The sequence below is a fragment of the Ranitomeya variabilis genome, chromosome 5, assembly GCF_051348905.1.
Source record: "Ranitomeya variabilis isolate aRanVar5 chromosome 5, aRanVar5.hap1, whole genome shotgun sequence".
Taxonomy (NCBI): domain Eukaryota; kingdom Metazoa; phylum Chordata; class Amphibia; order Anura; family Dendrobatidae; genus Ranitomeya; species Ranitomeya variabilis.
Window position 1 is genome coordinate 86,725,568 of NC_135236.1, and position 11,909 is coordinate 86,737,476.

The following is an 11,909-nucleotide window of genomic DNA, read 5'->3' on the forward strand; positions in this document are numbered from 1 at the left end:
CATTGGTACTGAGATGTGGTCTGTGGTCCCCACCTGCAGAACCACTCCTTTATTGAGGGTGTCTTGATAATTGCCAATAATTTCCATCTGTTGTCTGTTTCATTTGCACAACAGCCTGTGACATTGATTGTCAAACAGTGTTGCTTCCTAACTGGACAGTTTGATTTCATAGAAGTTTGATTTACTTGGAGTTATATTCTGTTGTTTAAGTGTTCCCTTTATTTTTTTGAGCAGTGTATGTATATATATATATATATATATATGTGTGTGTGTGTGTCACTGACATCTATATATCCCTATTTATTCTATGTGTATGTATCTTTTCTATGTATTCTATTCTAACCTGTCAGTGTGATTTTACTGTATGCGGCACATGAATTGTCGACTTTTCAAAGGACACCGGTGCATAAAAATTGGACAGCACTTGAATGGTTTGAGTTCTGTGGGATTTTTTTTCTCGCATCCATAAGCTTGCATTAGCGAGTCTCAGTGACAATCGCAGCCTTTTTGCATTTCTGCACCTATTAGCTAAATTAGGATACCTGACTTTTTTCATTGCATTTTTTAATGCATGTGCAATTTTTGCCAATAGTTTTTCTGCATATAATGCAATTCTATGGGGTAAATCTGTGCATAAAACTCAGCGTACCCACAAGAGAAATTGCGCACTGCAGGTCAGTTTCCGCAGCGTAACAAATGTGCGAGAGTTCTATAAATCGCATTCACTTTGTACTAACTGTAAGACGATTAGCTTTTTGCTCATCGAAGATACGAAGTCTCAAAAACTGACCAAAAACTCATCGTGTGAACTTAACCAAAATCTCAACAACACTTTTATACAAAACTAAAAGTGGATTTAGTGGCTCTTTTAACTTCTATTTTTAGTAAATACTTGTGTTCTCCATAAAATAAATCTTTATGCATCTTTTCTTAGATATCTGAATTGTGCCATTTCTCTGATATTCCTCCTGGGCGTGTATGAATAAATGTACAATTGGGTGTTCCCTACAAAGTCTGGTATTGTCATCACTGATTGGACGCTGACAGACTGGGCAGGCATGTCCACCCCAAACGATAGCACCCAGTTGTCAATTTATTCATGAATTTCTAGAAACAATAAAGGAGGAACAGCACAATGTAGAGCTCTAGGGGAACATACTCCAGAATGTTTATTTCATTGGGAATACATTTACTTACTGAAGACAGACATGCCATGAGAACTGATAGCTCCTCTTTCATTAAAGAAGCTACGTGGGGATATCAGTATTAGGGCAGGGTAAAAAGATCGTAGTTTCTCTCATCTGAGAGAATTGGGCCGATCATATAAATTACACTCTGATCAAACTCTGGTCAGAGTGTGATCATAGTGTGATCCGATTCTCTCGGATGTAGAGAAAAGGGAGAAAAAAATTCTCCGTCTTCTCCCCTCTGTCAGTCATCCGAGTGCAGTCCGATATTTTCCATTGAGTCATTGACGTGCATGGCTGAGTGCGATCCAAATATCGGATCAAATTTGGGCAGGCAAATTTTTCCCCAGACCGACTCTCAGCAAGGAAAAAATCTGAAATGTGCACGGCCGTACAGACTAATATTGGTCAAAAAGCGATCCAATGTTCTCGAATCACACTCGGACCGAAGTTACACGCCCACACCTGCCCTCAGCCACAACACATAGTGTTCCGTGTATTCTACTTGTTCTTTAAGCCACACAAAAAGGATAGATTTAACCACGGAGAAGACGATTTATGTCAATAGATATCTTTATTGAGACATGGCCAAATGTATTTAAAATAAGAAGACAATATACATCCATAGACACATTCACAACTTTACAACGATAAAATCCACTATTTCCCAATAGATAAATGAATACCATAACAGCAGCAACCAACCTGCCTGCAGATTTATACTCATGAGATTATGGTGACGCAATTGTCAACTTTGTTAACGATTTTGGTGCGGCCCTTTGCAAATACAGAGAAAACTGACTACAGATGAATGTGCCTGATCTAGGCAGGGTATTAACATGTCCTTGCCTTTTCCAAGATCCCAAGATTAATAAAACATTGTCATGGAAGTTCCGGAATAGATTGGAAAAACTACACAACGAATGAGAATTCTGAAGGAGTTTCTTAGAGTATGTGCACACAGTTTGTTTTAGGAGTTTTAGGACAGACTTTTCAAATTCATTTCTATTGTCAAATGATTTGCTGTTCATAGGTTCGTAAAAGTGACTGGTTTCAGAAATGAAAGTGCGGGTTACTTCTTTGATGCATCTTCTGATAGAACATGCTCCAAACTAGGCACTGAAAAGGCTGCAAAAAAACACTTTAGGAATAAGAATTCAGCAAAAATGTTTGAAAAACTCTTCAAAACAGCTTCAGTAAACAAAAAACTCCAAAACTCTTAGAATAGTTTCCACTAGAGAACTCATTATTACTAACTGCATGGGAAAAAAAAGTACATACCGTAAAGCCACCATAGAATATGTTATAAGGACATACAAGCCAGTATACTTTGCATTAGTATTCTTTTAAGTTCCCGTTGGTTTGTACCATCCATATAATACTTTCCCATATGCTGAGTGACGTATTATTAGCTAAGAATATTTTTTTCCATATGGTTTAATTAATCATTTTGGACTGCTTGGTTTTGACAGCGTCTATGTATCACACTACATAGCTGGCTTCAGAATAAGTAAGCAGTGATACTGTCAGTGAGCTTCTTCTGATGGCAGGGTCTGTAATCCTTATCTTTCTTTCCTTGGACAATCTTCTAAGATGATCTATGACCAATTCAAAGTTGAACTTTGATGTGGTGATATCTCTGTTTAGAAGATTGTTCAGCAGATCAGGAGAAGAGCGATAAGAGCTTCAGACCCTGATTTCAGAGTCTGTTTACTTCTACTTTCATTTTTCTCAGGAGCATTGAGTTGGCTTCTGCATTAATATATTCAGTTTTCTCTTCAGTCATAGGTGCTGGATCAATCTCATGACGGACCCCAATGGCACCTGATAGATCCAACTGTCTCATGATGGCATCCATCCTTTTCTTTATGGTTTTGACACAGCATCTGGCATTGTATTAGAAAAATAGTGTGGCATGCTGTGCTATGTTTTCCTCGAAACCCTATGAAATCTTCGTTTTGGAGCCTTTGTTGCTAAGACTGACTAAGCCAAGTACTTGAACATGGATTGGTTTGCTATCTGCCCATTCTTCCATATTCACAAACATAATATCATATGTCTCTGAGCTCCTTCTGATTGCCTAAAAAGGGCTTTGTTACTCTTTCATCTGTCTTTTTCTGACCATCTCTCAGCTGATTTATGACCAGAGACCACATCAAAGTTGAATGTGCAGGGAAACAAAAAGCCTGTCAAAGCCTAACGGTGCAAAGTTTTTAATGAAACGGAGACTAAAAGAAAAGGAAAGCCGGCACCATTTAACCTTTTTAATGAAACAAAAATGATTCTTAGCTCCAAATGCATGCATTTAGGAATAAAAATTGTCCCCCAAAGTTGGACCCATTTAAAGTAAATCTATGAAAAACTGTATTAATTTTCCACATAGTCCACCAATCCAATCAACATTTTTTTATATTCTTGGGAAACCTTTTTGACAACTGGAGAGAAGAGGATGATTCAGTGATCATTTTGATGTGGTCAATGTCATTATTTTGATATTGCAATCTTAGGTCACGCCAAGTCTGTAGCACCAGGTTTTGGGTAGAAAAATGTTAATTTTTATTACGTTATCCCTTAGACCATTATTATTAAGAAACCAAAATGACATACCCATCAACAATGGCAGATAAGAAATGCAACCTAAAACAAAGAGTCAGAAGTCTCTATACTAGAGGAGGTCATTATAAATAATATTTAATTAAAAAGTTGGGTAAAGCTAATAATCGGCTACTCAGCAAAACAAAAAAAAATGAAATGTTCTACTTGAGTTACAGCAATGCGTTTTCTGGTCAAGGTCATCCATACCAAAGCTTAGTGAGAGCTAATCATCCTCTGTGGAGACTTGGGTAGAAGAGAGCTTTCCAAGGTTTTCATTTCTGAAACTATGGAGATACACTCTAAGTTTCTGTGGGTCAACATTTCTTTTGCGGTTAAAGTCTACTTTGGGTTGAGTTTGTGAACACTTGTCACCTTGAAGGGTTTTAAACAGAGTCGCTAGATTAGGTCCAATCTGATCCATGAGGTTGTTTCTCACGGTGGTGACTGTCCTTTCATCACACTCCAAAAGATTACCCAAAAGTTTGTTATAATATCTGGAAGAGAAGGAGGAGACCATTTATAAGACTGAGAACACAGTGCAAACATTCATAAAAGGACTATACAATTTAGAAAGACTATGGATAAGCCATTTGCCAAAAGTGAACCTCCACCTCTAGAATCTTCATGATTTGCTGTCTCTTGTACACGTAGAAACAGAATAAGTGTCAAAGGGAGACTCACTTGTTAGAAAAATGCTGTGGTAGATGCACAACATCGGATATTGCCTCTACATTGTGACGGGCGATATTGCAGAGCTCAAGCTTAGAGTAACAGTCCTCCTGTACCTCAGCGATCATTCGTTGGAGATTGGAACATCTTCTGATAGCCAGAAACACCTTTGAGGTAATGCCACCAACTATGCACTTCAGGCTTTCCTTCACGAACACCTTACCCTGAGAGAATAAAATAACATCTGTAGATTTGCAATATCTGTTCCTTACATTACCCCAAGTTATCATCCAAGAAAAATCGTTTCTCCTTGCGGAGATCGACATGCTAAGCATGCCGAGATGAGGAGACTTAAAGCCGCAATGCTCCTCTGGGTAATATGCTAACTATGCAAATTGTCTCTTCAGAGAGGAAGAGAGCTAGAACTCTAGTGCCACCTATTATAGGTGGCACTAGAGTTCTAGCTCTCTTCCTCTCTGAAGAGACAATTTGCATAAATAGCCTAAGTTGTCATACACATCAAAAAATGGTGAAACCTGATAATTTTGTGGAATCTATTAACAATCTTGCAATGTGCAGTTCACTAACATTGGTGGAACCCACAGATTTTGGTGGGACTGGTCAACCATTCAATGTGTTCATCATATCACATGGTACAGCACAGCCAATCAGAAGAGACTATCAAAGCCTCTATAAAAGCAGAAGAAGGAAATGCAGAAGACATTTAGTGGTGAATCTGGATAGTGAGACGTCTTAGCTTAGTCACTGAGAAAGGGAGAGAAAGTCATAAAACATTGAATAAACTGTACAGATAGTGAGTGACAGCAAGCAGTGAAGAACAATTACCATCTGTTTACTCATTGCCATATATTTTTAGGCTACTTTGACACGTCTTAGGCTGTTCTTGAGTTAGAGAGCTTGAAAGGGGTTGGCTACGGTTCTAGTAGACGTCAGACTATCATATACATCTTTTAAGGGCAATTAGTGAATTGATATGGCACAAATCAAATTTCCTGGGACTATACAGCAAAGCTGGAAAATTTGAGTTTCAAAAAATTCTCTATCAGGTATGTTGAATTTCCATATGTCCAATCCTTTGTTTTTAGGGAAGATAAGCCACTGTCAAAGGCCAGCCTAGATATGTTCAATGTGTTATCTAACACTTATCACAATCTTTAATCTTAAAGGGGTTAGGTTGTCCATTTCTTTGACACTTATAACCTATCCTTAAAGGGGTTCTCCAAGACCTGTGCCTTAACTGACTGAGGTGCTTTATCGTAAGCAGACACATTGGTAAGCTGCGAAAGAAGGGCTATGACAAGAGAAGAAATAAATCTTCTCTTCTTCTGACTGAGCACAAAGGATTTTTTTTCAGCCTCAGACCTCTGTGCCCAGCTGAAAAGATTCATTTCTTCTGCCACAGATGTTATTCTGGCAGCTCACCAGTATGTGTGGTTATGATACAGCTCCTCTGTCAGTTGAGGCTCAGGTCCAGGGAACTGTGTTACCTCAGATTGCAGCCCATCCTGACACAATACAAGGACAGGCTGCCATTTGTATTATGTCATGGTGGCCATATTATTACAGTCTTGGAGAACCCCTTTTAAGATAGATCATCAATATCAGATTGGTTGGGGTCCAATACGCTATCCAATTCAATAGGAGCTTAGCTGCTACTACACAGTGTATGGAGCTATTCTGTTCATCTGTCTATCAGAACTCATAACAGCTGATCAGTGAGGGGTGACAGGTGTCGGACCCCACTGACATGAGGTTAATGACCTGTCCTTGGGTCGGTCATCAATTCCAAAGTATTCAACAAGCCATTTTAAAGTCAAGTATAATGTACTATACAATAAACAAATGATGATGAACAAATAATTAAGAAATTAATACCAGAAAAAAACAACAAATAAGTATAATACATGCAATGTGTGAAAGTTCAAGGGTCTCTACCTGGGTATCAAATTTAGCAGCATTGAACAAGAAGGACTTGCAGATGTCATAGAGTCCTTCAGTGTCACACGTTGTATTCTCTAGACAGGCGAAGGCTCCACAGCCGACTGTCAAAGCTCCATTTAGGCAACGAACAATTTCTACTATATGGGAAACAGCAAAATTCATGTTAAAAAAAAACTACGGTATTTTAAGAAGTGTTTCACATGCTGTGTCTATGGAAAGTTATCACCCTTTTAGATATTCTTAGACTGTTCTCTTTTTTTTTGTATTTTATACATGTTTGTACATCTGTTCTTCAATGAAAATCAATAAAAAGAACATTGAAAAGAAAAAAAGATATTCTTAGACTTTTTAATATCCAAGTCAAACACGTGATCTGCATTAAAGTGGAAGTATCAGCAGATCAAAAGTGGACATGTTTTGTTCCCGCTGTTCCTCTAAGTATTATGTTTTTGTTTTTTGCTTTATTTTTCTTTTTTTTTAACCTTTTTACTTAGCGCTAATTTTTATGTTCTTTACAAGGGGGCTTGGCTCACAGAATACTTTGGGGACATGTTTTAGGCTGTTTTTTTATAATTGCCCTTGGAGCCACAGCCCCTAAATAAAGACCCTCAAAATTAGCATTAAATAACAAGTCCCACATCTCTGGAAAAAAAGGAATACTCAAGGGAGCAGCAGGAATAAAGAATTGCCACTTTTGACCTACAGATAGGTCTTCTTTAGTAGAAGCTAAAAAAAATCACAAAAACAACTTAATGTCTAACACTCTTCCCCTCATTAGTAAGATATACCTATATCATCACTACAACAGCTGCTCACAGTTACTAAAAATCTCATATGCAGCGTGTATAGTGGGTCCAATGGCCAATTAAACAGTTTACAAAATAACGAAAAATTCAGGTGTGACCAGATTATAAAAATATACCTGTCCAGAAAACGAGAAAAAATAAAAATATATAAATCTTCATAAAATGGAACAAAATGTAAAAATTTGCTCAGAGCAGAGTGTGAGGAGGGGGCCATAGTGAGGGATTGATGATAATGAAAATTTGGAAACACTAAAAAACACACAGTGTATAACAATCATTTTTTTTTTACTCAGCAGCTATTAATCTCTTACAGGACCATTTACAGTTTCCCATGCTACAGAATTGTAATGTATCCATAATGATGGTCCATACGGCAGGCAATTTTTTTCTCGCATGCCTTATATCTCATAGAATCATAGAATGTTAGAGTTGGAAGGGACCTCAAGGGTCATCGTGTCCAACACAGTATTCATGAAACCATCTCAGACAGATGTCTGTCCAGCCTCTGTTTGAAGACTCCATTGAAGGAGAACTCACCACCTCTCGTGGCAGCCTGTTCCACGCATTGATCACTCTCACTGTTAAAAAGTTTTTTCTAATATCTAATCTGTATTAGAAAAAAACTGCTCTAAGCTGTAATGGGGCATGTTATTCTTTCCTTTGAGTGTTGCTGCCTGCTTATGATTAATCAGCATCACGCCCCCAGTGAAAACTCTCTGATAAGACCTACTTGAACTTAACTGATTAGGTGCCAAATACTTTGATTGCTAATATCTCAGCAATGGAGGGAAGAAATTTAAAGAAGTAAACAAAAAGTTCCTATTCCGGGTTTAGTTCAACATGAAAAATTTGGTTAAAGGTTGTCTTTAAGTTAATTTTACTTGTTTTTTTTTGTCTTTTTTTTGTTCAGCATTATTGCCGTGGTTTTGGTTATTCAAATATTTTACTCTAATTCATAATTTTATGATATTTCTAAATTGTGCAAAATGTTTCTACAATTGTTCTCCAGCGCTCTAGTGCTGTATAAAATGTCTAATTTTTTAGCAGTTGAGGGCTAATGTGCAACATTTTCAAGCTTATCGAATGGAATGTGCAACTTTTTATTCTACAAAAGGCGCAAAAAAAGGCAAAAGAATAAAAAAAAAAGCATCTTTGAATTTGTTGCAATTCATGAAACACTGGTTCAAAACCCATCAGCGCAAAAATAAAGCTGACAAAAGAAATGACTTAAAAAAATGCATGTTTGTGCAACATGCCACCCAAATTGTGCGCCACTTTTTGTTCCCCTTTCCAGAATATCCCTGATGTACTGAAAAGTTAGTAACTATGATCCAGCAGAAGGTGGAACAGTCTCAGATGACAAATTCAACACTACAGCATCTGTATGTAGAGTACAATACTCAGGGTAAAATGAGGAGGTGATGTGTTCCCCCACATCTGCTGTAGAACTACAAGTCCAGGCATGTCTTCCCAGTCTCCAACAGTAATGACTTGCAGGGATTTGTAGACCCACAACGAAATAGCTGCATTTCCACATTCATGGCAAAATAAAATCATTTAATGTAATACATTATTTTATGAACATTATATTATAGTAATCGCAGTACTTCTATTCTGTAATTTCCACTTCTACATACAACAGACCTAGCAGAGCAAAGAGTAAATTGTGTTACCTGAGCTCTGAGATGCCCATTACCTGCAGTGTACCCCTTTCCTGAGCTCTGTGATGCCCATTTCCCTGCATTGTGCCCATTTCATGAGCTCTCTGATGCCCATTTCCCAGCAGTGTACCCCTTACCTGAGCAGTATGATGCCCATCTTCCTGCAGTGTACCCCTTTGCTGAGCTCTGTGATGCCCATTTCCCTGTAATGTGCCCCTTTCTTGAGCTTTATTTCCCTGTAATGTGCCCCTTTCCTGAGCTCTGTGATGCCCATTGCCCTGCGGAGTGCCCCTTACCTGAGCTCTGTGATGCCCATTTCCCTGCATTGTGCCCCTTACCTGAGCTCTGTGATGCTCATCTTCCTGCAGTGTGCCCCTTACCTGAGCTCTGTGATGCCCATTTCCCTGCACTGTGCCCTTTACCTGAGCTCTGTGATGCTCATTTCCCTGCTGTGTACCCCTTACCTGAGCTCCGTTATGCCCCTTTCCCTGTAATGTGCCCCTTACCTGAGCTCCGTTATGCCCCTTTCCCTGTAATGTGCCCCTTACCTGAGCTCCGTTATGCCCCTTTCCCTGTAATGTGCCCCTTACCTGAGCTCCGTTATGCCCCTTTCCCTGTAATGTGCCCCTTACCTAAGCTCCGTTATGCCCCTTTCCCTGTAATGTGCCCTTTCCTGAGCTCTGTGATGCCCATTTCCCTGTAATGTGCCCCTTACCTGAGCTCCGTTATGCCCCTTTCCCTGTAATGTGCCCCTTTCCTGAGCTCTGTAATGCCAATTTCCCTGTAATGTGCCCCTTTCCTGAGCTCTGTGATGCCAATTTCCCTGTAATGTGCCCCTTTCCTGAGCTCTGTGATGCCCATTTCCCTGCATTGTGCCCCTTTCCTGAGCTCTGTGATGCCCATTTCCCTGCATTGTGCCCCTTACCTGAGCTCTGTGATGCCCATTTCCCTGCATTGTGCCCCTTACCTGAGCTCTGTGATGCCCATTTCCCTGTAATGTGCCCCTTACCTGAGCTCTGTGATGCCCATTTCCCTGCATTGTGCCCCTTACCTGAGCTCTGTGATGCCCATTTCCCTGCATTGTGCCCCTTACCTGAGCTCTGTGATGCCCATTTCCCTGTAATGTGCCCCTTACCTGAGCTCTGTGATGCCCATTTCCCTGCATTGTGCCCCTTACCTGAGCTCTGTGATGCCCATTTCCCTGCATTGTGCCCCTTTCCTGAGCTCTGTGATGCCCATTTCCCTGTAATGTGCCCCTTACCTGAGCTCTGTGATGCCCATTTCCCTGTAATGTGCCCCTTACCTGAGCTCTGTGATGCCCATTTCCCTGTAATGTGCCCCTTACCTGAGCTCTGTGATGCTCCTCTGCTTTTCCTCACCAGCACTGAGTCTTCCAGCTCTTCATCATCATAGGCAGAGCACAGACTGACCAGCAGCAGAAGGAGGAGGTTGCTCTTCAGATTCATTCTCCACTCAGTCAGCTCAGACCCTTCCTGCAGGATGATGAATCACATCTGCCACATTTTATACACTACACATATCTGCACCATGCATCAGCAGCCAATCCGCAGTCTTCCTCCAGTCACCAATCACGGCACAAACCCATTCATTAAAAAATATTTTAAACCCCCACCACAAGTTTTCCAGGAAATATTGACCACCTGATTGAACAAGACACCTTCCTTCTCTATCATACGAAGTGTTTCACTGGGAGACCGGGGATATGCTTCGGATTTCAGGGTGAGACAGTGCCCTACTAATGCCAGTGATGCCCCCCTATGCCACATAGACCCATCTCACGTTATGGGTTCTTGGTTTAATTTTTTTGAAACTTCTTGGAAATGCTCTGACATTTCCATTGCTGATGATATTTACCAATTCATGAGATGATTAAGGGAATATTGTTACTTTAGGGAATTATAATATTAATTATTATTATTGTTAATTATGCTTGCTTATATACTGTCAACATGTCAACATATTCTACAGCGCTTTACAGACATTATCATCGCTGTCCCCATTGGGGACCATGATATAAATTCCCGATCAGTATGGTCTTTGGAGTTTCGGAGGAAACCTGAGAACCCGGAGGAAACCCACGCAAACACGGGGAGTACACACAAACTCCTTGCAGATGTTGTCCTTGGTGGGAATTAAAGCCAGTTTGCCATATCATCATGACGGCATGTGCTTAGATTTCCAGTGACACAAAGCCTTGTAAAAGGAGAATTTAAACACTCGGATTATTTCTACAAATGTCCACAATGGAGTCAAGAACAATGCGATCACCCAAGGAAGCATCACTGTTGATGAGAGGCATTGGGGTGATAACTTATGGAGCAGGGCCCCCAGTCTTCCTAATTGGTGAATTAGCATTATATTGTATGAGGACACCATACTGTGTGTGGGCTGTGAGTGCATTATATTGTGTGAGGACATTATACTGTGCGGACCGTGAGAGCATTATACTGTGTGAGGGCATCATACTGTGTGGGTGGGCTGTGAGTGCATTATATTGTGTGAGGACATTATACTGTGTGGGCTGTGAGTGCATTATACTGTATGAGGGTGTCATACTGTGTGGGTGGGCTGTGAGAGCATTATAATGTGTGAGGACATCATACTGTGTGGGTGGGCTGTGAGAGCATTATACTGTATGAGGGCATCATACTGTGTGGGTGGGCTGTGAGAGCATTATAATGTGTGAGGACATCATACTGTGTGGGTGGACTGTGAGAGCATTATACTGTATGAGGGCATCATACTGTGTGGGTGGGCTGTGAGAGCATTATAATGTGTGAGGACATCATACTGTGTGGGTGGGCTGTGAGAGCATTATACTGTATGAGGGCATCATACGATGTGGGTGGGCTGTGAGTGCATTATAATGTGTGAGGACAACATACTGTGTGGGTGGGCTGTGAGAGCATTATAATGTATGAGGACATCATACTGTGCGGACTGTGAGAGCATTATACTGTGTGAGGACATCATACTGTGCGGACTGTGAGAGCATTATACTGTGTGAG

The 11,909-nt window shown here is 40.3% G+C and overlaps 1 protein-coding gene across 1 annotated transcript; it reads right to left on the minus strand.

Annotated features, from left to right (window-relative positions):
• Positions 1–1,746: 1,746 nt before the first annotated feature.
• STC1 (stanniocalcin 1) lies at positions 1,747–10,371 on the minus strand. Its single transcript, XM_077260836.1, has 4 exons — positions 10,226–10,371; positions 6,408–6,550; positions 4,464–4,675; positions 1,747–4,276 (listed from the first exon to the last, which is right to left on the minus strand). Exons 1-4 carry the CDS (start codon positions 10,344–10,346, stop codon positions 4,006–4,008), a joined length of 747 nt encoding a protein of 248 aa, XP_077116951.1. The 5' UTR covers positions 10,347–10,371; the 3' UTR covers positions 1,747–4,005.
• Positions 10,372–11,909: the final 1,538 nt, after the last annotated feature.